This window comes from Urocitellus parryii, chromosome 12 (genome assembly GCF_045843805.1).
Source record: "Urocitellus parryii isolate mUroPar1 chromosome 12, mUroPar1.hap1, whole genome shotgun sequence".
NCBI lineage: Eukaryota > Metazoa > Chordata > Mammalia > Rodentia > Sciuridae > Urocitellus > Urocitellus parryii.
In genome coordinates, this window is record NC_135542.1 from 21,194,779 (window position 1) to 21,220,442 (window position 25,664).

The window sequence follows — 25,664 nt, forward strand, 5'->3', positions numbered from 1 at the left end:
ACACACACACACTCACACACACACACACACACACACACGCACACATTTTTAAGTCAAAAGTGCATTTAATAACCTCACCTATGGAATATCATAGCCTAGCCTTGCCTATCTTAAGCATGTTCAGAGGACTTACATTAGTCTACAGCTGGGAAAAGTAATCTAATGTGAAGTCTGTTTTATAACGAAGTGTCAGGTATGTCACATAATTTATTGAATACTGTACAGAAAATGAAAAGCAGAGTGGCTGTATGGATATACACTCACATCATCCCACAGTCAAAAGATTGTTAGCCTGGAGTGGTGACATGCCTGTAATTCCAGCAGCTACGGAGGCCGAGGCAGGAGGATTGCAAAGTCAAAGCCAGCCAGACTCAGCAACTTAATGAGGCCCTAAGCAACTTAATGAGACCCTGTCTCAAAACTAAGCATTTTTTTTTTTTTTAAAAAAGGGCTGGGTGTATTGCTCAGTGGTTAAGCTGAGAAAAAAATTGTTAATTCACAGCATCATTTTAAGTCAGGGACCCACTGTACACAAATGAGCCTGGGACATCTTGTCATGCCAGAGAGCAAGGGGACTGACCTGAGAGGACTGGTCATGTATGGAAGGATTCAGGGACCAGCTTCACTGGCCAGAGATGACATCCTTGGAGCACCAACAAGGGCAATCATAGCCACAGGCTGAAACATGAAGTAAGCTGAACTCTGTGAGTTCTTAATGACATAAAGAGTTCAGCCAGAGGGGGCCTGGAAACCAATTCATTATTTGGAGAACTGGTAAGTGAGGAGAAGACCCAACATCTACCCCAACTTTAATCTCATTTAATCAAACTATATTCAGGATACCACTGGGTGGACGGCAGGAGGTTTCTCCTTACTGCCGTATTCCAGGTGAGAAGTGAAGAAGAAATGAAGCATTAGAGCATGACCTCGTGCAGTTCCTGCTGAGCTCATGGGTGAGGGCCAGGGCCACCGCGGCTCCTGACATCATTGGGAAGAAAAAACCACGTGCCTCTGTCTCCCCGTAGCACCTATGATGTACCCAGGCCGAAAGTGAACTTGACAAGGTCTCTACACCTAAACAATCACTGTGAAGAAGAGAGAAAGAAAAAAAGAAAGTGAGGGAGGGAGGGAAGGAGATGGAGTGAGAGAAGGAAGGAAACATGGGAAGGAGGGAAACAGAAGAAAAAGAAGAGGGAAGCCAGGTGCAGTGGCACAGACCTGTAACCTCAGCAGCTTGGGAGGCTGAGGCAGGAGGATCGCGAGTTCAAAGCCAGCCTCAGCTACAGTAGGGTGCTAAGCAATTTTGGGAGACCCTGACTCTAAATAAAATACAAAATAGGGCTGGGGATGTGGCTCAAGGGTCGAGTGCCCCTGAGTTCAATCCCCAGTAATAAAACAAAAAATGCGTGAAAAATTCCTCTAGACATTGATTTTATTATTACATGCAAGTGTGTGGAGTGGTGATCATACACACACCACGTACAACGTGATTAGCATCGCCCTCCTCTTAAACATTCACCATTTCTTAGTGTCAGGAAGCTCTAATCTCCTCTCTTCTAGTTCCTTATAAATTTGTGATACGCTGTTGTAAACCACGATCGCCCCACTGTGATCTAACTGAACTTGAAACCATTATTCTCCCCAGAATGTAGATTTTAAGAAGAGTTTTGATTCTAAAAAAGTCAGAGTACTGTTGATGCTAGGCATTCTTGTCCTAAAGTCCCTGACCACTGAATTAGCCATGTTGACTGCCATCCCTTGGGGTAGGTTCCTATGGGCTATGATCACATTTTCACCCACTGGTCAGGCTGCAGCCCTGTTCAATGTGCACTTCTGTTTCCCTCACTTAACTCACAGCTGACAGCACTGTATCTCATGCCCCAGTGAAGCTTACCTAGCATATTTTCCCCACAGGTAAGTCCCAGATCTTGCTCTTAGGAACACTACACAGCACTTCAGTGCTTGCTTGGGGCCACTTGAAATAGCAAAATCTCTAAGAAAAAAAAATGCAAATATGCAAAAAAAAAATCGTGGATTCAATAGAAAAGGACACTTGTTTGTAGCAAGTGAGAACTGAAGCAAAAAGTCAGAGTACCACTTTGAATGACCTCAGCTGGGGGTGTGCATGTGAAAGGACCCAAGGCTTAGCAGTTCTGCAGATGTCTGCAAATTCCTCCAAAAGCGCTATGAGAATTGAGTACTGCAGGTATTGGTTTTGGAGTTGCACATACGTTTTAGCAGGTTGTCAAATTCACAGAATCTGGAGGAATGAGGAGTAATTGTATTTCATAGATCCAGGATTGTAGCTAGGTGAATGGACTTGCTCCAGGTAGGCTGTTTTTGAAAGAGCCATGGTGGTTTTCCAGTGATAAAGACCTTTGATGCAGCCATAAGAAGTTTGTGCAAGCTTCTCTGCCCAGCTGAGAATCTTCCTCCACAGTGTGAACAACCCCCGCCCCAGTGCTGTCTCTGGACAGCTGAGGGTCCTGTTGCCATCGGGTTAGTGCTGCCCACCTGGTCCACAGGTCCCACACAGTACCCAGATCCATCTATACCTGGTGCCTTACTCTCTCCCAGCCACTTACTTGTCTGTCAGTCTCCTGGATGTGCCTTGGGTGCTCAGAAAAGGTGTGTTAACTGACAGACACCAGGCTCTAAGCTGGACCGCTGAACTCGAAGTGAAATACAGGAGAAAGACCAGGTGTTTGGGGATGGAGGTGGAAGGATGTGTCACTCTGGGCCGGTAGGGGAAAAGTAAACAATTAAACTAGGAGGATCTGAGGCGGGTTTAATTAAAGGATGACTTATAAAAGGATAGGGGCTCTAGAATAATCTTTAGGGCTAGCCAGGCTTATCTGGCACCATCCTCAGCCCCCTCCCCAGGCCAAAGGGAGAGGGAGATGCAGCTGCTTCCGCGAGGGGGAGCAGGGAGGATGGAGACATGTCTGCCTTCAGAGGGGCCAGAGCAGAGTAAGAAGGCAAAGCCCTCTGTCCAAAAGGCACGGTCACTGAGAGGTATTACAGTGTCTACAGGGGGTCCTCCTGCTTCCCCTCTTCCTCTCTCGTGTTTTCAGTTCTCCTTCTCTCTCTCTGTCATGTTGCTTTTCATTGACTATTTAGAGTCGCACTCCCTCCAGAGAGGTTACAGACCCTCGCAGGCATCTGCTCTGGATCTTGGCAGACCCTTCCTCCCCACTGCAGGGTTCTGCTGCCTCCAGCCACAGGACTGGGTGGATGTGTCACGCCCCAGCAGGAGGCGAGCAAGTGGAGCCAGGCATCCTCCATTCCCAAGAGCTGCCACCCCAGCCAACATGGCAGGAAAAGCAACCCCCCAGGAATTAAAACCTTCACCCCAGGATGCACCAGGCACCCGCATGAGCTGGGGAAAAGGCGCAACCCTTCAAGAGGTGCCTATGGAAATGGCCAGGGTGCTGCCGACTTGTGGGATGGTGGAGGACGGCCACAGCCATGCCCCAGGTGTGGGCACCCTACCCTAACCCCCCATGCACCCACACCGTACCTGGGGGGTAGCATGGCAGCAGTTGCTGCACCAGGGGAGAAGGGGCCTATGTGAGGCCAGGGCACTCAGTGGGAAAGCAGGTGGCTGAGAGCCCACCTTGGGAGATGGGCCTCTCCTGAGGCAAGGCTCCAGGTCCTGGCACATGCTCCACTATCCCGATTGAACTTCCCTTTAAAATGCAAATTCAAAACAAATTATTAAGAATTTCAAGATGGCCACTACAGAGCCAGGGCCGTTCTGAATGTGGGACCCTGTGTAGCTGTGCCAGTCCTACACCTATGAAGCCATCCCTGAGAGGAGAGGGACAAGACCAGCTGGAGATGACACCCTAGAAGGGCAGGCAGGGAATAAGACCCCACCCTCGTTTTCCTCCCCATTTCTGGGTGGGTCTCTTCAATGGGAGAACCCAGATGCCAGCCAGAAGGCAAGATTGCCAGTGGAACAGAATCCACAGAGGTCAGCCTCCTGGGACCGATGGAAGGACGAAAGATGTGGAGAGTCTAATCCCACCCAGTCTGCACCTTCGCCCCTCAATATTCACTCTTTAATATGGGTAGGAAAGAGCTACCATATCACTGGAAGCTAATGTCAGCTTGGTCATTGGTATGGTCTGAATGTTTGTGTCCCCCAGATTCATGTGTGGATCCCTAACCCCCCATATGATGGTCTTAAGAGGTGAAGCCTCAGCGACATGAGGGTGGGGCTTTCAGGAATGCAATTGGTGTCCTTATAAATTTCCATTGTTTATAAGCTACCCTACCTATGGTAGTTTGTTACAGTCACACTCCCACCTGAAACAGAAAGGGAGCCACCAGCGACATCCTCTATATAAAGTAGTGGGACTGCAGGCAACAATGAAGTAACAGCAGCATGACTGCAGAAACCCTGCTTCTGTAGCTGGTCCCAGGACCTACGGGGTAATGACATCCCTTCACCTGCTCCATGATCCCCTCAGCCTTTGCTAAACAGGGATCTTTAGCTGGCAGAGTGATCCCACCTTCCTCTCCTACGGGAACTCCACTGGCAGTCCTGTCTTACTTGGGTGGCTATAGTTTTTTTCCATAAACTTGTACAGTGGGACATAGAAATATAATAAGAGATGTCCAATGCACCTCCAAGACTCCAGACCTGGCTCTCCCTGCCCCACTGTAGAGCAGATCTTCCCTTGGCCATTGGGACTACTAGCATAGGCAACATAGCACCCCTCCCTGTGCATGTTGTTTGGCAACAAGAGGAGCCCAGAATAGGCAGGGATATTCCACTTGCAGTGCTTTGGTACCCGGTAGAGAGAGTCTCCCTTAAGTTCCAACACTGCTTTGGTTTGGAAGAGTGTATCCTACAGGTCCATGAGTTGGAATCTGGGTCTGCAGGGTGATGCTATGGGGAGGTCCTACGGGCCTTTAGGAAGTAGGGCCTAGGTCACTGAGGGAGCACCCCAAGGTACATTCTGGGACCTCATACCCATCCTCTCTTTTTCTTTGCTTCCTAGCTCATGATGTCAGCAGTTTGTTCCATTGTGCACTCCAAAGCCCCAAAGTAGTGGGGGAGTCACAAGGTCTAGGGATGGATCCCCCAGAACCATGAGCCCAAATAAACCTTTGGGCTATTATTACCTTCTATCCCTGGCTAAACGACCACCTTGCACATGAACCTATTTTGAGCAAGGGCCAGGGAGGCAAGGGAATGGACGTCTGGCACCCACAGGAAGGGCCATCTTGCTAGCTGGCTTGTTGAGCACCTTCTCTGTGTCAGGTGTCCCCTGGTGGTCATCCAAAACAGGTCCACTCATGAACCAGGAATGGGATGTTTCCAGAAAATTCTCCCGGTCCTCCTGAGCATGCAAGTGCAGGCTGAGAGAGAGGCAGGGAGCTGGAGGAGAGGCCAAGGGAATTTTGAGCTGGTTGCTCACACAGTCTCCCTGGGCCCTTGAACAGGCCCAGGCCCAGTCTCCCACTTATTATTCACTCTTAAAAATGAGGCACTGCTGTATATACCCAGTTATCAGCCATCAGTAATATTCCTTTCACAACAGTCCACTCAGGCTCCAGAGTCCTTGAGATCCCACAGGCAGGAGTGTAGCTTCTACTTGGGCTGACCAGCAACACAGGAAGTGCTGTACTAAGAGCATTTGCCACAGAGGAAGACGGGAGGTCTCCCTTGCAGTGCTCTACGTGGGGCTCAGCAGAAGCTCCACATCTCATCCTCGTCACTGCCACAGATACTCCCAGTGCCAGAGCTGGCTCCATGATAACAACCAGGGGCAGAGCAGCTCGCCAGTGAGTCTCATGAGCTGCCTGGCTGGAGCAGCACCCCAACCCCCAGACCCAAAGAGACCGGCCACTAGATGTATTGCCAAGCGCAGCTACTTCCCGTTCACTTTAGAAGGGATATCCTGACCTGCCCAGACCACTGGACACCTGGACACTCACCATGCAGCTTGACCCTGAACTTAGCTGTCTCTATGACCTTCCGACTTGTACCTGTCCTACAAAGGCACCCACAGTTCCTACTATTTCCTGTTACCAGCCCATTGCCATGAATGGACCAGCATGCTATTTTGCAGGATTTCAAGATTGTCAAGGTTCCTCTGAACAAATGGACAGAACCCTGAAGCAAGGCAGAGAAAATATAAAGCTGTCCCTGCAATAGAAATGCAAATTGCTTTTGACTTCTCCTCTGATGGGAATGGGAAAGAGAGCCTTTACCAGGTCAATCAAACACTATGGTGAATGCCAAAAATCCATGTGCAGAACTGCAAACTTCAGACTTCAAACTACAGTCCGACCACTCCAACATTACTGTAGCATTGTCTAACTTGAAGACATATATATTTTACTATATAATTATATTTTGCCATTTGTCTATGCTTAGTAACAAATTTGCAATTTTTTATTTGATATAACAAAGGCTTTGATGTAATTTCTCTTAGATTTTGCATTTTTCATTATTATTATGCTTAACCTCAAACATATTGATTCTTATATAATTGTATTAGTATTATGAACAATCACATGAAATGTTGTGAATATAATTATAGGGCTGTTTTTCATTTAGTATGAACCTTTCCATCAGTGTGGAAAACTAAGAAAATTTCTTCCCGCTGTATAATCTGGGATTTGTAGCTTAAAGTTTGTTTTTCTGTGAATAAAATGTACTCAATAAATGCTTATATAATTATATCAAAATGGATTCTGCTGTCATGTATGACTAAAAAGAACCAGTAAATTAAAAATATATTCAAAAATGCAAATAAAAAGATGAAAAAAAAACCTATGGTGTTTAGAAATGAAATATTTGGGAGGTGATTAGGATTAAATAAATTCACCCCAGTGAAGTCCCCATGACTGGATACAGGTGACTTTATAAAGGGAGGGGAGTGGAGATTTTGGAGGATACCCATCCTTACACTCGTGGTTCTCGCCATGTAAAGCTCTGCCCTGGCTCGGGACGCTGCCAGCAAGAAGACCATCCTCAGCTGCTGCCCTTGCCCCTGATGTAGACCTATGAAACAAACCTCTCCTCTTTACACTCCTCCACTCTGGTACTGTGTTATTAGCCCTCTCCTCTTTACACTCCTCCACTCTGGTACTGTGTTATTAGCGACAGTGACTGGATTAATAGAAGGCAGATGCTCTGTTTTAATCAGATCACAGATTCATCTTTTATGGGCACATTCAGGTATAAAGTGACCACTTTACTGCTCAGGGCCTGGGAGTTAAAGAGGAAGGTAACGTCATTTTTATACTTTAAATGAATTTACATATGCAGCAAAGGTTCAGAATGGTACAACATAATGTCTTTTCCCTTGGTAAGTGCTACAGCAAACTCAACAGCAGCAATTAATGTATCCTTCAAAAGACACTCTGTAATCAATTAACTCATGACATTTGACTATTCAGCCTATTATTAATCCAAATTTAATATTCACCTCAAAACCAGTTTACTATTATCAAATCCACTAAAATGTCCTACTGAAACAATTTTCCAAGGTGAAAAAAATACAAAGATTCAAGCTGGGGACATGTTGGCTTCTTAAGAGGGATTTTAAGATTGTAGATCTTTGTCTCTTCCCAGCAGCTCTCTGAATATGACCCCAGTTTCCTCATGTTAAAATAAGGGCATTGCATAGTCTGGCTGGCTCTGCAGGTCTAAAGCTCCCATGTCCAGGATCTGCCTATTTTCAGCCCAAGGCATCTTAGGGATGAGGCCAGAATTCCAAATGAGGTTCAAATTTGCAACAACACTAGTGGCCCAGGTACACAGTCTCAGAAAAAGACTCCAAAATGACTTAAAATTAACACATCATACCAAACTTTTTGTTTTATAAGTGAGAAAACTTAATTAAGGATAAATTTCATGTTTTCTTCTGATTAACCTACTTATCTTTCAAAATTCAGTTCTGAGCTGGAGGTACATAGCTCAGTGGCAGAATGCATGCGTAGTCAGTGGGAGGTCCTGGGTTCCATGCCCAGCACTGCAGAGAGGAAGAAGAGGAAGAGGAAGAGGGAAGGAAGAGGAGGAGGGGGGGGGAAGAGAGAGGACCTGAGAGGAGAGACTGATTTAATTTAGCCATTCACCCAGAAGATACAGCTGGCCACTCCCTACTGTCATCAACATCAAATATTCACTGTGTGTCAGTTATCTGCCAGTCCCTGTTCTAAGCACTTAGGATTCATGGTGTCCAATGGAGACGAAAATCCTTGCTCTCAAGTGGCTTATATTCTAGGTGGGGGGGGAGGGCCGGAGGCACTGCACTGTAAAGGTAATAAGTAAATCATGCTGTATGTGGAAGGGAGCCAGTACTAGAGGGAGACAGAAAAGGATCATGGGGATCAGGAACACCAAGAGTGGGAATGACTGAGTTTGTGAGTGACTTATTTAGTTAGTTAGTTAGTTAGTTTTGAGTTTGAGATTTTTACCTAGTCTGATAGCTTCATAAAGAGGTGAAAGTTGATTTAAAAAAAAAAAAACAACTTATAGGAGATGGGGAAAGGAGCCAGGGAGTATCTAGAAGAAGAAGGGCAGGGTCCCACCCTGTGAACATTCTCCACCAGTTCAGGTCACAGTGAGCAGGCTCTTGAGAGATAAGGCTAGGGAAGCTGGTCACACAGAGCCCTCGGGGCCACCACAGAGGCTTTTACACTCCAGGGTTTGAGTACAGCAGTGACATGATCCAACTTCTTCCCTGCAGGCCCACCTGCTCTGGTTGCTGTGTGGGGAATAGAACATGGTGGACAGGAAGAGAAGCTCTGAAAGCCGGTGGGGGCTGTTGCAGCCCCTCAGGTTAAGAGGCCAGGACTGCTTGGACCCAGGGCGGTGGCGGAGGTCGGCTCTGTCCTGAAAACACAACAGGGTGAGCTAAGAGATGAGATGACACTAATGCGAAACATGAGTAAAATGTTTCCTTGAGTTTTGTGAGCAAACAAATCAAACCCGTGGACAGGGTTGTGGGAACTCCTGATTTATACCTGTCGGAAGTATAAGTGACAACCTACCACTTGAAACTGGCAATTTGAAGGGGGTGGGGTGTGGTCAGAGTCTTGTGATTCTGACTTCTCAACTTGTAGTATCTGACACTATTTCCAGATAGAATTGGAGGGCATTCAACTGCTGGTGTTCACTGCAGAACTGGTTGGTGTGTGGGGCTTCTCCCACATCTGATGTCTGAAGTACTGAGCGTCTGCATAAGAGGTAGTTGGTACTGAAAACCAGAGTGGGAAAGTGTTTTTCCCACACTATGTAACACATTGCTGCAAACTTTGCAACTTAAAACAATGCACCCTTATTCTCTCACACTTTCCATGGGCCAGGAGTCTTTAGCTAGGTCCTCTGTTAAAAGTTTCACAAGGCTGCAACTAAGGTGCCAGGCTGTGTTTTCATCTGGAGGCCCCAGTGAGGAAAATCTGCTTCCAAGCTCATTCAGGTTGCAGACAGTTGGTTTATTTGTGGTTGTAGGATAAGGGATCTAGCTGTTAGCTTGGAGCACCCCGCCATTCCCAGGGGTCACTCACAGTTCTTTGATGTCAACTCCTTCAACACTTCCACCCTCTTCATCAAGCTGTAAGGAAAGTCTTCAATGTAACATAAAGCAATCAGAGGTGACACCGTATCACCTTTGCTTTATTCTATTAGTTAGAAGCAAGTCTCTGGATCTGCACACTTAAGTGCCTGAACACCAGGAAGTGGGACACACATGGGATCACAGTGACCTGTATCATTAGAAGTGTGTGTGCCCCTCATCTCAACAATTCTGTCTCCTGTTAGCTCTGGCATAGCGTGGCTAGTGTGACAAAAGAACTTCATTTTCTTTTTAAGTTTTTTTTTTTAGTTGTTGACAGACCTTTATTTTATTTATTTTTTATGCAGTGCTTAGAATCAAACCCTGTGCCTCCCACATGCTGGGCAAGAGCACTTCCACTGGGCCCCAGCCCCAGCCCCAGCCCTAAGAACTTCATTTTCAATTTAAAGAAATCTAATGATCAATTTAATTAAAAAACCCATAGTAAACTCAGTTTCAGGGAAAAAAACAATTTGTGTAAGTAAATGAGACTTCTTTTTCAACTGTAAATTTTATAAAACTAGATACAGATCAAATATCTCCACTGAAAACTCAGTGTTTAAACAGTATGATTGATGTTAATTGTAAAGATATACACCAAGTTTCAAAGACAATACAAAAACCAGAAATCTCTTAATTTCCAAACTGATGTTGAAATGATAAGATATATTATTAAAAACAATTTTATCTGCTTGTACTTATTTTTGAAAGAAACGAGTTACCAGAGGATTTTAAGTTGCACACGTGGTTCAAATTCTATTGCTGAGCAAAAATAAAGAGGTGCTGAGCTTACACTTGGCAAGACACCAATGTCAGCTAATAGTGCAAGGAAACATTTGATTAATGATAGATGGGACACTGTGGAGGGCTCAGAGGGGTGCAGAGGGGCTCTCCAAGAGCTGCAAGACTGTTAAGGGTGTGTGGGTGCATCTCGGTGGAGCCCAGGGAGCGCTAGAGGAAAATGGGGTGGTGGTCATTCCGCTCTCCTGGGCTCCACCGCGGGTGCCAGGCCCAGCAGACCTAGGAGCGCTGGCTGGGCAGCCCTGCTGCCCAGACCCCGGCTGCCCAGCCCCTCCCCCAGCTCGTGCGCCCCTGGGTCAGCCTTTACAGACACAGGGTCCACTCACTTCTCAGTGTCTACACCCCTGTCCTTGCTTACCTGGACCAGCCCAGTCACCCGACCTGTCCAGGGCTGCACCTTGGGCCTCCAAGTCTACCCCTAGAAGGCTCCGTGGGCATGTTGAAACGTACCTAGGTCCCAGGCCTCCTGGCACCCACAAGGCCCAGGAGCAGCCCGCTGCTCTCCTGCTCTCATCCCTCAGGTGTGATCCAGCCCCAGGGCCTTTGCCCTGGCTACTCCTGCCAGCTGAACCCTCCTCCCTCTGGTGTGCCTCACTCAGGTACTGCTTCCCCAGGAGGCCTACCTTGCTGTTGAAACCTGAGTCCGAAGCCAGGTGCTGCTGCACACCTGTCACTACTGGGGGAGAAGCTGAGGCAGAAGGATCACTAGAGCCCAGGGGTTTGAGACTAGCCTGGGCAGCATAGAGATCCTGTGTCCGTTGCTGACACACGCAGCAGGACGCCCCGCGCCAGCAGCTGCTCCACCGGCTCTTCGCCCGGTGCCCGCGTGAACGTGCGGCGTTGCTTGACCCCCGCGCAGCGCCGTAGGCCCCGGGGCACGCCGGGAGGCGGCGATGGCGGAAGTGTCTGAGAGGACGCTGCAGGTGTCGGTGCTGGTGGCTTTCGCCTCCGGAGTGCTCGTCGGCTGGCAGGCGAACCGGCTAAGGAGGCGCTACCTGGACTGGAGGGAGCGGAGGCTGCAGGACTGGCTGGCGACGACGCAGAAGAAGCTGGACCTGGCCGGAGTGGCCGCCTCGCGATGCGCGCGCGCGCCCGGCTTCCTCGCCCTCCCGCCCGCGGAGGCGTGGCCGAGGAGATGCTGCCGCGTGGGCCGCGGGATCCGCTGCAGGCTGTGCGGCGCCGCAGTCAGGAGCTGAAGCAGCAGGTACGGTGGGGCTGGGCGCACCCCGGGGTGGGCGAGGGGGCGCGGGGCGCAAGCAACTGCTCTGCGGGCTCTTCGCCAGGTGTCCGCTGTGAACGTGCGGCGATGCTTGACCCTCGCGCAGCGCCGTAGGCCCCGCTGCACGCCGGGAGGCCGCCATGGCGGACGTGTTGGAGAGGAGGCTGCAGGTGTCGGTGCTGGTGGCTTTCGCCTCCGGAGTGCTCGTCGGCTGGCAGGCGAACCGGTTAAGGAGGCGCAACCTGGACTGGAGGAAGCAGAGGCTGCAGGACAAGCTGGCGAAGACGCAGAAGAAGCTGGACCTGGCCTGAAGCAGCAGGTACGGTGGGGCCGCGCGCACCCCGGGGTGGGCGAGGGGGCGCGGGGCGCCGCAGCGCTTTCCTCCCAGCGACCCCACTCCCTGGGAGCCGGCGTGCGACCCAAACGCTCCGCACCCGCGACCTCTCCGCGCCAAACCCCGCTCCAGCCCGCGCTAAACCCCGCTCCAGCCCGCGCTGCCCCGGGCCGGGCCAGCCAAGGAACCTCCCGACCGTCCACGATAGACCGCGTCCCCCGCCCTGACGGCCCCCAGCCGCCGGGTCTGCAGCCCAAGGCTGCGCTGGAGCTGCCCTACCCGCGCCCGCCCCGCGCTCTCCGGGGTCCCTGTCCCTGGAGCCACCGCTCTTGGGGCCCAAGCCTCAGGAAGAGTCCTACTGTGTCAGGACTGCAGGACCTGGAGGGCGAGCAGGGACGTTAACTAGAGGACACACAAGTGATGTCAGCATGAAAATTAGCTTCAAAGATAAACCAGTGGCAAAGGAGATGAACTCTCCCAAAGACTGTGAAAATGGCCACTCTCAGTCTTGGGGAGGTGTGGCCGGCCTGGCACCTAGACTCCCTGCTCCAGGGTGTCAGGTTCAGCTTTCTGGAAAGCACTGTGACAAGGTATAGCCCATGTGCATGAGCCCAGGCTGGGTAGTGGAGTTCTAGAAACCTGCCCTATGTAATAACCAAACGTTGGGACAGAGATTGAAAGATAGTAAAAGTACTGGTCTCATTGTTGCTTAATAGAAAAAATGATACACTTTAATGAGAAGTAATAGGGGAGTGAATAACTTTTGATGGGATATAATAATACTATTACTAAACTTTTGTTAAATCTTAATGTGTTAGGGAAAATATTTGTGATCAAATGACAAGTTAACAAAAACAAAACGGAATAAAAGGTATCTTAATGACGTTTTTCTATATATAGTACATGAAAAAGATATAAAAGAAAACATGCTGAAATGGTATCTCTGTGGTGGAATGCTGGGAGTAGTGTTTTTTCTCATTTTTAAGTACACCGAGTGCCTATGCCTTTTTTTTTTTCCCCCAGTACTGAGATTGAACCCAGGTGTGCCCTATCAGTGAGCCACATCCCAGCTCTTTTATTATTTATTTGTTTTTGTGGTACTGGGGATAAGTCTGGGGCCTTGTGCATGCTAGGCATGTAAGTGCTCCACCACTGAGCCACATCCCTAGCCCTTTTTATTTTTTATTGTGACACAGAGTCTGGCTAAATTGTTGAGGCTGGCCTTGAACTTGTGATCCTCCTGCCTTAGCCTCCATAGTAGCTGGGATTATAGGTGTGTGCCATTTCATCCCAGGTCTATTACCTTTCGAGCAAAAAAAAGTAAATAGCAATTAATAGGTTCATTTTTTTTTTAGATTCTTTATCAGTTTGCTAATTTTATTTTGTAAAAAGGATCTATTGCCAAGATTTTTACTCTAAATAAAATTATTTTATATCAGTTAAAAATAAGCCAGGCACGGTGATGCAGGCCTGTAATCCCAGCATCTCTGGAGGCTGAGGCAGGAGGATGGTGAATTCAAAGCCAGCCTCAGCAAAAATGAGGTGCTGTACAACTCAGTGAGACTGTCTCTAAATAAAATACAAAATAGGCCTGGGGTCATGTGCCCCTGAGTTCAATCCATGGTACCTAAAAAGAATTTTAAAAAATAAATTTTAAAATGTACCAAACAATTTGGCACATAAATATTTAAGTGACTTTGTATTGGAATCACAGTGGTACAGCAAAAGCAAAATTGTCTCCTGGTAGAAATGAAAAAAATAACTTGATGGAGTATTGACTTACTTACCGGTAACTTACTGTGGTTCTGCACTTAATTTTAAATTTAGTGGGACATTAATAAGAGAACAAGGAAATTTTTCAAAAGTAAACTATAAAAGCAGTTAGTAAAGCAAAAATAAAAGATGATTACAAAATTATTCAACTTGGGGACAAATTGATTCAGGAACCACTTGATACCTTGAATATCTAGAAAGGACGTTTTAATAGTATTAGCTCATTCTTTCTTGTATCCACAAAAGAGACCTGAAAAGAAAGTGGACGGGGCTGGGGATGTGGCTCAAGCGCTAATGTGCTCACCTGGCATGCGCAGGGGGCACTGGGTTCGATCCTCAGCACCACATAAAAATAAAATAAAGACGTTGTGTCCACCGAAAACTAAAAAATAAATATTAAAATTTTTTTTTCTCTCTCTCTTAAAAAAAAAAAAAAGAAAGTGGAATAAATTTCTAGCATGGTATCCATGGGACAAGGAATCAGCTTCCTATTTGCGTCACTGAGTGTATGAATTTTGTAAATAACTCAGGTGGATGCCAAATAATAAGGACAGAGAAGAAGCTAGTGGAATTTACTTTTTTATCTACTTTATCTTTTCCACATAATCTGCAGAAAAGAAACCAAAGAAAGGTGTGCCTTTTTGGAGGGGTACATTGACAAAGATGCAAGTAGTCTTTAGTAACACAGGAAGTCAGGACAAAGTCATGTAACATTCGATGCAATGAATACTATTTGGTAATAAGGAATAAACTTATGATACAACAGTGTGGAAGCATAACATTACATGGTTCATGTAGATAAGAGTTCATACTGTACAAGTTCATTTATATAAAAGTTCAAGAGCAGGCAAAATTTAGGGTGGAAAAAAATTAAGATAAGGTTGTCTCAGGAGGAATGGGATGGAATTTACTAGAAAGGACATTGTAGTTCTTCTATGAGGTTTCAGTTGTAAACACACGTTTGTCAAAATGCAGCAGATATACCTTTTAGGTTTGTGCATGTCTTTGTATGTTTTACATCAAATATTCAGCTCTCTTAGTGGTACCTATAGCACATTATTTAGGGGGCAGTGTATTGGTGACTGCGGTTGACTTCAAAATGCTTAAAAATAAAGTGGGTTGATGGATAGAAAGACCAAATAAGTAGGGTAAAATGTGAACAGTAGAATCGAGGTAGTGGCATATAGGTATTTGCCCTAAAATTCTTTCGACTTTATTGTATGCCTAAAAGTGTTTATTTCATAAGGGGAGAAAAGTAAATTTTTATTTCCTAAGACAATAGACATAACTGAAATGTAAGAATCATAACTTAATATGATGTTTTAAACTGTCTCCGTTTTCCATAGGTTGATAGTCTGCTTTCTGAGAGCCGATTGAAAGAAGCTCTAGAATCTTATAAAAGTCGAGATATTTACCAAAGGTAAAGTATGCTCAATTATTGGGTTTTCTTGGGACTAAGCTTGTATCTCAATGAGTTGGATTTAAGGCACAGAAGTTGTTTGAGACTTTCTTGCCCTCTTTCCCTTCCTTTCTTGCTTTTTCTTTTTATTTATCTATGTTTCACCCGAAAGACAAAATAATAATGGTAGATAATATTGAGGTAACAGTGAATAAGATTTTCTAAAATGTACTTTTAAATATTTCCTATCATTATCTATATCTACCTGGTCTTAATTTGAAATGATAAGATCAAATAAAGAATAGTAAATATTAAAAAGAAGCACCCTTCATTTATTTTATACCCTGTATGTGCCGGGCATTATAGTCTGTACTCCACAAACTTTTTCTTAAATTTTTTCAATAATACCATAAGGTACTTATTAACATAAATAAGAAAATCAAGGCTCACAGCAGTTAGTTAATGCATCTAGCATTACTTGGCTTTAAGACACTGAAGTTGGGAGCCTATGAAAATGTTTTAAGGTGGCTAAGAAATGCAGAATTCCTTGAAGCAAGGGAGGGCACTTGAGAATCTCAGAGGTGCAGGGTTTAGTCCATTACAACCAAATGGAAGGATTGCAGGGTGATGTCATGAAGGTCTAGAAGGAACCAGCTACACCTAGTGGTTGTGGGCTTGTTGCTATTGTGCAGCAACTAAAATCTGCTCAGAATGCACTGTGGTGGCTCACGCAGAATTACCCTAGCCCAGAAATGATCAGAAATCTTGCTAGAAGCAATTTGTCTTTGCTTGGGATAATGACCTTTAATTTTCTTGAAAAGATACTGTGTTCTCTATATGAGTAAGTAGTTTCTGGTTTTAATCCCTGGGAAATTTTAACATTAAATAGACATAACGAACTAAACTGAACTAGACTGCTAACACTTTTGCATTAAGTTCAGAACATCATTAAGTAAATCTGCATATTTGGGGGTATTTGAAGAGTTTATAGCATTCAGAAGAACATGAGAAGGGGCACCAGGAGATAAATAGTAAATACTTAAGTAATAAGACCATGGGGAAGAAAAGAAAAGAGCATGAGATTCATTCTATTCATTTAAATTATTTATTAGAAGTATTTGGAAAAGTTTTAATTTAGCCAGGAATTCAAAGTGCCTCAAGGCAAAGTAAAATATAAATAATTTTTAAAATGTCAAATGGAATTTAATTTACCATTATTGGCAGGATTGATTGTTTAAGGAATTATTTCAAATTAAGTTAATTAATAATAGTGAAGAAAATAATAAAGGTAATTGTGCTTGCTTTGCTAGATTTAAAAACAAAATAATATATACAGACTATATTTGAAGCCTTGGGGAAAGCTAAGTTTTGAATTTTCTTTTAAAAAATATTAAGCGTTAGGGCTGGGGATGTGGCTCAAGCGGTAGCGTGCTCGCCTGGCATGCGCTGTGCGCTGGGTTCGATCCTCAGCACCACATAAAAATAAAGATGTTGTGTCCACCGAAAACTAAAAAATAAATATTAAAAATTCATTCTCTCTCTCTCTCTCTCTCAAAATAAAAAATATTAAGTGTTTCTGGGGAGAAGAGATTGAACCCAGGCCCCTTTGCCACATGGTTACATCCCTCGTCCTTTTTATTTTTTTCTTCTGAGACAAGGTCTTGTTAAGTTACCCTGGCTGGCCTCAGACTTTCAGTCCTCCTCCTCAGCCTCTAGAGTTGCTGGGATTGTAGATGTGTGACACCCCGCCTGGCAATAATAAGTATTTTTAAGCCATAGTTAGCTTGTGAATAAAATGATCCCTTCACAGTCCCTTAAAAATTCACACTGATGTTTGCAAGTCTGAAAATGTCATTTTGCCCTTATGTTTGATTAATAGTTAGCTGGTTATAGAATTTAAAATAATTGCTACTAAAACTTTTGAAGGCATTGTTCAGTTTTCTTTGCATGCAGTGATGCTGGTAAGTCCAATTATCGTTCCTTAATAATTAGCCTGTTGACTTTTCAGCCTTGGTGTTTTGAAATTTTAGCACAATATATTTTGGCATTGTTTTTATCTGTTTAGCACCAAGTGGATAGTTTCACTTTGAAAACTCATATATTTCTCATGAGCTCTGGGAAATTTTATTTTACTAAAGATCACTTCATTACTTCCATTTATCTATTTTTTCTGAAACATCTTTTTGTCGGGTATTGAATATCTTGGATAGATTGTCTAGGTTTCTAAACCTCTCATGAATACTTTTGTTGCTTGTCTTTTTCTTACGCCTGGGAGATTCTCTTGACTTTTTTTTTTTCCTCCTAAATGGAATTGTAATTGAGGATTGAGTAACAAATACTGACAGTATTTTGTATAGCAGCCACAATTAAGTCCATCAGACATTCCAAATAAAACATTAACAAAAATTTGTATAACTTCTATGAATGTTTTATTTTACTGATCATGTTGTTCATTTACTAGTGTTTTTTCTTGTTTTGAATCTTTTTTTTTATAGTATCATATTTCTGCTTTCAGATTTTCTCCTTCCATGCTTAGGTTTGTTTTTAAGTTTTCTTCTGTTCTTTGAATTGTCTTGCTTCCTTGGTGCTCGGATTCCTATTTATTTATTTATTAATTTTACATTTTATCTTTATGTTGCTGGTTTTCTTTATTTAGTCTGGTGGCCCTTTGCTATTCATTTTTATTTGAGAATGTGATTCTGGGTTGGTTATTCTAGAGCCCTTTCTCGGGTTGTTCCACTGTGGCATATCTTGGTGTCTTTCCTGTTAGCACCATATGCTGAATGCAAATCAAGTTCTTTGCAGGTGGACAGGGCTCATCATGGGGTCAGGAACCAGCCTTTAGTCTGAGGAGCCTTCAGTGCAGGAATAGGTGTGCTGGAAAGTTCTTTAGTAATTATGATTCTCCCCAAATCATTTATTATTATTATTATTATTATTATTATATTTTAAGAAGAATTTTCTGGTTCAGTGGGAAAACAGAAGGTGAGATAAGAGAAGAGAGCTAACAGGCTCAGGATTTCTGTTAATAAACTTTAAAAAGTTACTACATTTATTACAAAAGAGCCTTAACTAAATGTAAACTTAATGAGAATCTTTGCTCTTTCCCCTAGTAATACAAAGACCCCTGATGGCTTTAAGATTGATTTCCCTAAACGTGCACCCATGTGCATCCTAGACAGACCTTCAATGCCCAAAGCATTGAACCTGTCCCGAGAGCCTGTTCAAAAGGGGTGTGTAGTGGCAGTGGCAGTGGCAGGAAGAGGCAGCCACTGCCACTGCCACTAGTCCGAGTGCCCACTCGGAGTCCGAGTGCCCACCTGCCCTGCCTGCTGCCCTCCCAGGGACCCACTGTGGTTCTTTTTAGAACCTTATTTTCTCTGCCTGGAGTCGGGCTTGTTGGGAGACTTACACAGCTGTGGTGGGGGTCAGTTGTGTCTCATGTCCAGTTCCTTGGCCTTGGGAACTGTAGAGCTGGGGAGGCGTTTTAGAACCTAGAGCCCCTCCTCATTTTAGACTCAGAAGACTGAGGCCCCAGGTCCCTGACATTTCTGAGACTGGTTTTCCTGCCCAGGGCCTTGGAGCACCCTTGGATCATCTAAAGCAGTGGGTACAAAGGTTTTTACATGTGGATTTTTAAACATTATTCTTAACAGTAGCCAATGGCCTTGCCTGCTTAGTGATTGAATGATTTTTTTAAATAGCTTTCTAATTGTGACAACAGAAAAATCATTATATTTTCTTTCTTTTTTAAAATTTAGATGTATCCAGTTAAAACAGGCAACAGATGAGAATAAAAATGTTCTTCAAAAGCTAAGAAAAGTATTATGTGAATCATATTAGAAAAAAAACTTTTTCTATAAATATTTTCACTAAGAGGAATGAATTGGAGTCGGTAAGTTCCTGGGTTTGCATTAGAAATAAAGCCCAACCCAGAGGTGCTGAGTGGGGGGCATGGTCTCCCAGGTGTGCTTCAGAGCAGAAGAGAACCTCCAGCCCTGCTGAGCTCTTCAGCATTAAGGACCCAGAAACCCAGACACTGCCTTTCAAATGTGTGCATTGTATAACTTAGATGAGGGGCAGGTTAGAGCCATTTTGATTTTATTCCCACTGTGGGTAGAGTCTAGCCCCGGGTGAGTGGAAGGAAGTCTGGTCTCGGTGGTGGCTCTCACAGCAATGACTGCCAGATTGGAGGAGCAAGCTGTACCCTTGGCCATCCCTTCAGGACTTTTTTTTTTTTTTGTATGGGCCTGAGTTTCATCTACGTGTCTAGGGCTAGAGGCTCATGGAGCCAGTGGAAGTCACCTGAAAGTGTCCCCTGCCTGTGTCTGAATCCTTGTTACTACATCTGAGAGTCTCTTCTGCATTTCTGCAGTGACACAGAACTTTTCAACGCAGGAGGCAGGCTCACCCCAAGTTTGAAAACCTAGTTAACCCATTTCACAGATGGGAAAACAGCCTTCAAAGGTGAAGAAACAATGTCTCTGTCAGTAAGCGGCAGAACCTGGGACCAGCCCTCTCCTTTCTGACTCTGGAGCCAATATCCTGTCAGACCCTGTCCCCTACTTGACTCTAGAGTGTCTGCAGTGCTCAGCAAGAAACAAAACGAAAACAAAACCATGTGGTTTTGTGTTTTCATTTGGCTTGCATTCCAACTCAATTACTTAACTACATTTCTTTTAACTCTGATGTATTTCCCTAAGGTAAGTATAATCTCACACTAGTCTTTATTTTGTCCTACAGCACTTACTGTGGTTTTTATTGTTATTTTTTTTTAAATGAATGTAATTAGGAAACTAAAATTCATTTTTCAATGAAATATTCTCTCCTAGGTGGATGAGTCTGCACCTGTCGGGAACTATAATCAGAGAAAGGAGGAGGAGCAGAATTTTCTGGACAAGCTCACTCAACAGCTGCAGGCGCTTGCTGTGACCACAAGCAGAGAACATAGAACTGAGTATGCCATCTTCTTGCCTTCATTCCTTTCTTTCAGATATTATGTTGCTATCATTTTTACATTTGATTCTGAAATAAATATATGCTATAACAGCATAGATATGAAGAAATGACCACAATGGTCTGAATAATGAGCAGTTTTATTGTACATGATAGGACATGTAAAATCCCAAGAGAGATGTAAGGATGTGCACGTCCTAGTCTTTGCCCTCAGATTACTCAAGATGTAGTTGGGAAAGCAAAACAGAGGTGCGAGAAGCTACATAAACAAGTGTTAAATAACTAGGATGATGCCCTGAGTGTCAGTGTTGATGGGTAAGGAAAATGACTTGCAGTGTCTACTGACAGGGTCTCCTTTCTTATAAATGTTTTTTAAAAATTTGAAGTAGACACATAATTGTTTTTCTGCTGGAGAGAATGTTAATAATCTCTCTTACAAATTACAAAAGACTTGTAGGTATAAACAAACCCAATTTGTAAGGAGCAACAAAATATCAATTATTTAGACCCTTCAAATGCTGTTCCCCAGCTTTTTACACTGTAGGAAAAATGCTAAGAATATTGACTCGAAGATTCTAGAATTTTCACTGAATTCTAGCATTAAGAACGTCAGAATAGCTGATATTTTACTTAACTTTTCCACCACAAACAATTATAAAATCTGTGCAAATAAATAATATACATTCTTTTGAAGTGAACATATCACATTAGCCAAAATGAGCCATATAGGACCAGAGAGCAATTTTCAATAAATTTCAAAAATTGAAATTGTATATATTTTTTGATCTCTTAGAATTATATTAAAGCTCAGTGACAGAAAAATAACTAGATATCATTAAAAGTCTGCAAATTAAGTTACATACTTTATCTGTGTGACCCATTAATTCAAGAAAGTGTTGCACTGGAAATTGGAAAATATTTCAAATGATAAAAATGTATGACTCTGGGGCTGGGTTGTGGCTCAGTGATAGAGTGCTTGCCTAGCACGTGTGAGACGCTGGGTTTGAGCCTCAGCACCACATAATACCTTTATTTATTATGTCCAACTACAACTAAAAATTTATTTTAAAAAGTATGTATGACTCATGGGTTGCAGCCAAAGTAGTGCTTAGAAAGGAATTCATAGCTTCAATGAATAATTTTAAAAGATACCAAAAATCAATTATTGAAGCTGTTAACTTAAGAAGCCAGAAAAAGAACAAGGTAAGCCCAAGGGAAAGGAAAAAATACAACGGGAACAGAAAAGAGTGACATCAACAGATAAACAGTAGGTGCAATCAGCAAAGCCAAACATTGACTTTTCTGTAAATATTAATCAAATTGATAAATTCTTAGCAACACTGATTAAGAGGAAAGAAATACAATAGTGATGAAGATAAATGGCTCTAGGTATATCCAGATACTCCAAGTATACATTCAAGAGCTCTACCACTGAGCCACCGCCTCAGCCCGCATCCTAACTGGCTCTGATGGGAAGCTCACTGCAGGCAGACATTGTTCTAAACACTTTACGGATTGTCACTCACCTGATCCTCATGACAGCCTTAGGAGTCAGGTTCTGTTGTTATCTCAGCTTTATTTATGAGAAAGGGAGAGCTTACAAGAAGGTCACCCACGGAAGAGAGAGAGCCAGAATCAAAACCCCCACTTGTGTTTCAAGCACTGTGTGAGAGCACTCAAGCAGCGTGTCCTGAATGGGGGACCCAGGCCGTGGGTGGGGTGCTCTTGTAGCACAGGCCTCGCTCATATCATCCGGCTCCTTGTCCACCCTCAGTCCTTCAGGTCACGTGTGCTCAGCACGGTTATGGGAACCATTAGTTGTACTTTCCTTTCATTGCTTTTTTTTTTTTTGGCCAGCTCCAAAAATGGAACAGTTCTTCAAGGTACAGAGGTTCTGCTCCAACTGGGTTTGTACTCGCATGTTTTTTCAAGAGATCTCATACAAATGCTTTTTGTAGAACTGATGTGCTTACTGACAAAGAGGAAGATGAGGATTCTTCTGAGGAAGATGAAGAAGATGAAGATGATGACGAAATGGAAGAAAGTGGTGGAGAGGAAGAAGAATCAGAAGAGGAAGAGGAACAAGAAAATGAATCTCCTAAACAAACAAGTAGAAAATACATTGCTCTTGGAGATTTTACTGCTCAGCAAGTTGGGGACCTTACATTTAAGGTAAGTAGAGAAGACGGGGACCTAGTGTAAGGAGAATGTTTCTAAAGGCTCAGTCTGTTTAAATAAGGAATTATGATTTACAAGCAGTAGTTATGTGAGAGTCTATTATTAAAGTTACCTGTTCTAAAGATGTGGCTTTAGTGTTGATAAATCTTAACAAGGGGTAAAATTTTATAATTAGTTTCTGAATGTCATATGTACCAAGTTATTCAGGTGGGTTAGGCAGTGTTCTAGCTGAGGTAGGGGGAGCACTATCACACTTCTTCCTGTTGGCTTAGACTTGAAGGGGCGCATGTGCATTCTAGGCCTGTGCATAGATAAGTGGCAGGTGGGATAGAAAAATGAAGTTGTGGGGTCTTGTTTGTTTATGCAGAGCAGGGATCAGACCTGGCCTAGCCGGGCAGGTGATCTACCCCTGAGCTATAGCCTCAGCCATGCAGTCAAGTAAAGTATTTGAGACAATTTTCTGCTAGTGAAATGATTCAAAGAAATTTTTATTGAATATATAAATCTTGATCTTTTGTTTAACTTCAAAGTGTGACACTCATTAATAGTAAAATATGCAAGAATATTGTACAACTAATATCTTTATTGTTTTTTGTTTGGTTTGGTACCAGGGATTGAACTTGGGAGTGCTTTACCACTGAGCTACGTCCCCACCCCTTTTTTATTTTTACTTTGAGACAGGGCCCCTTGCTAGGTTGCTTAGAACCTCGCCAAGTTGCTGAGGCTGGCCCCAAACTTGCAGTCCTCCTGCCTCAGACTCCCAAGTCACTGAAATTACAGGCATGTGCTACTGCACTCAGCGAATACATTTTAATTCATAGGTTTTTTTTTTCAACTTTTCCTAGAAAAATGCCACCAATACTAAATAATAATGTATATTCTAAGAAAGTCTTTGCTTTTACATGTCTTCAGTAGTGGAAATTACTGTTTTTCAAGGATGGATTATATTTCGTACATGAACAAGTATTGTTTTCAATGGACAAGTATTGTTGAAAACATGGATTAGGTAGGTAGGAACATTGGGTAAACTATTTTTGTTTCAAAATAGGGCTTAACTTAATAGAATCATTTTTCTTTAGGGATTTATATGATACTCCTGGAAGAAATTTTGCAAAGAGAGACTTACAAATTCAAAAATATTTTCTGCAATAATCAAATTGCTAGAATAAGTACGGGTCCTCATAAATGCTTGTGGAAATGGTCCCCATTTGCATGTAGAATTTGAATGTGTGTTGAGCAACCCAAAGGAATGATTCATTTATAGTCACAAAGGTATTGGGGTATGGCAGTAGGGAAGCATTTAATAAAAGTTAGGATAAATATTGAATTAAGGAAATGTTTCCTTTTTTCAGTGTATATTTTAAAGCATTAGTAATGAAATGCTACTCATGACTATTGAGCTTTATTTTTAAATTTGTACTTTGTTTTGCGTTAAGAAAGGAGAAATTCTTCTTGTAATTGAGAAGAAGCCTGATGGTTGGTGGATAGCTCAGGACAGCAAAGGAAACGAAGGTCTGATTCCCAGAACCTACCTGGAGGTGAGTCTTTGTTGTATGCTTTCTCCTTCAGATAGATCTAATTTCCAGTTAAACATTAAGCTATATTCTTGGATCAGTTGACTAGAGAATGACTTGAAATTTAAATTTAGTTTTACAGAGACAGGGCGTGGGGAGGACATTGTGTATTGAGGTCCTGGGGGCCTGTGAAGAGCTCGGGTGAAAGTGAGCCTGGCATTCCCAGCAGGAGGTGGCTCTGTGAGCTGGTGGTGTTTATAACAACTAAGAGGCATTTATTATCATAAAACATGGTCACTGTCCACTTGGTGTTTACTTCCACAAATACATGACCCCCTTACCAAGATATCAGCATACTGTCCATGCCTGCTTGGTCCTGAGTCACAGCACATGCTGCGTGGTTGTGCAGACACCTGTCTGGATGAGCTCTGTCAGATGGAAATAAGAAAACCCACACACGGGATTCTGAGTCTTCCAGTGATCACACTGAGTTCCTGATGGGGGCGCGGGGTTATTCTCTGATACCACGGGTGTCATTTTCCATATCAGCTCCTTAGCACCAGCCAGTGTCCAGCAACTCAGTTGGATTCTGGCCTTAACTCCTGGATTTAGCACAGGTGTCACACAGTAAGGGCACAGTCCCACTAGACTGCCCTCTGTTCAGATGCCAGTCACATGTCCCAGCAGCCACTTGTACTTCTGACTGATTGGCTAAAAATTCAGAAGTCTCCTCTCCTTCTGCAGGGGTCTGATGATTCCCTAGGGTGACTCAGAGAACTTGGGAGAACACTTTCCAGTCTGTCCTCTGTATCTGAGGATACAGAGCAAAAATATCTTAAAACAGTTGCATCTATATTGAACATGTACAATTCTTTTTCTTGTCATTATTTTCTAAACTATAGAATATAATAATCATTTATTTGGCGTTTACATTGTGTTAGAGATCATAGGTATTTTGTATATGATTTAAGGTATGTGGGAAGATGTGTACAGGTCATATGCAAATACTGTATCATTTTATATAAGTGACTAGAGCATCCTTAGGTTTAGTATCCATGGGGATTCCTGGGACCAATCCCTTGAGGTTACTGCGGGACAACTATACTTGGATGTATCAGTTTATTATAAAGGATGCAACTGAGGAACACCAGTGAAGAAGACGCACAGGGCAAGATGTTGAGGTGGGGCATGCAGGACCTAAGCATGCTGTTCCCCAAAGCCTTTGTGTATTCACCCACCACCCAAGCCCCAGCCTCCCGGGGGTTTCTATGGAAGTTTGTTTATTCTCATTAAGTAAATCACTGACCATTGGTGATGAATTTAATCTCTAGCTCCTCCATCCTCCCCAAAGTTTGGAAGGAAGAGCTGAAGGTTCCAACCTCTAATCCCTTCCTGAAGCTGTCTGGGGGTCCTCTAGAGGCACCTCACTAGCCTGCACACTAGAATGGTTGAACTTCTTAGGAATAAGAAAACTTCTTATGAATAAGAATTCAGGAAATTCCAAGAGTTTTAGGAATTCTTTGCCAGCAAAAGACACAAATATATATTTTCATTACACAGATTAAGAAGTAAACAAATAGGGGGAATTATTTTTAATATTTTATATTGTCTAATATATCAAAAATATCATTTCAACACATGATCTATATTTGGACATTGAGTTACTTGTTTTATATTAGGTTCAAAATCCAGTGTGTGTTTACGTGGACAGCACATCTCAACCTGTGCTAATGTGAAGAGTTCAGTAGCCACGGGTGGCGAAGGGCTATGTACCACGCAGGACAGGTCTAGGTCGTCCTCTGGAAGGCAGCAAGCATTCCAGCTTGTGGTGACATTTATTCAGGGTGTTTGCAACCTATAATCACCATCAATTATGCCACAAAGAACCTAAAATTAGCTTCTATGAGTTACC

At 43.5% G+C, this 25,664-nt stretch overlaps 2 protein-coding genes and 1 long non-coding RNA gene across 8 annotated transcripts in view; 2 read left to right on the top strand and 1 right to left on the bottom strand.

Moving 5' to 3' along the window:
* Nucleotides 1–1,002: 1,002 nt before the first annotated feature.
* On the bottom strand, nucleotides 1,003–11,216 carry LOC144249812 (uncharacterized). Its single transcript, XR_013342327.1, has 3 exons — nucleotides 11,003–11,216; nucleotides 9,532–9,578; nucleotides 1,003–1,085 (listed from the first exon to the last, which is right to left on the bottom strand). It is a non-coding gene; the product is annotated as an uncharacterized LOC144249812 (long non-coding RNA).
* Nucleotides 11,217–11,272: 56 nt separating this feature from the next.
* LOC144249875 (mitoregulin-like) lies at nucleotides 11,273–11,575 on the top strand. Its single transcript, XM_077792073.1, has one exon. The coding sequence runs from the start codon at nucleotides 11,273–11,275 to the stop codon at nucleotides 11,573–11,575; it is 303 nt and encodes a 100-aa protein (XP_077648199.1).
* Nucleotides 11,576–11,665: 90 nt separating this feature from the next.
* The window catches only part of LOC144249671 (nephrocystin-1-like), a 38,977-nt gene continuing 24,978 nt past the window's right edge, over nucleotides 11,666–25,664 (top strand). For 3 of the 6 annotated variants that reach the window (XR_013342261.1, XM_077791807.1, XM_077791806.1), the window contains exons 1-4: nucleotides 15,050–15,125; nucleotides 19,937–20,061; nucleotides 22,019–22,232; nucleotides 23,675–23,776. Coding sequence is in view for 2 of the 6 variants with exons in the window: in XM_077791807.1 (XP_077647933.1) it covers nucleotides 22,095–22,232; nucleotides 23,675–23,776 (240 nt within the window). In the remaining 4 variants the exon portion in view is untranslated. Of the gene's footprint in view, nucleotides 11,918–15,049; nucleotides 15,126–18,865; nucleotides 18,927–19,936; nucleotides 20,062–21,917; nucleotides 21,944–22,018; nucleotides 22,233–23,674; nucleotides 23,777–25,664 lie in introns of those variants that run through there. The other 3 variants (XR_013342262.1, XR_013342263.1, XR_013342264.1) reach the window with 3 other exon arrangements.

Coding starts and splice junctions, on each gene's coding strand:
- LOC144249875 (XM_077792073.1), top strand. CDS start 11,273: ATGGCGGAAGTGTCTGAGAGGACGCTGCAGGTGTCGGTGCTGGTGGCT.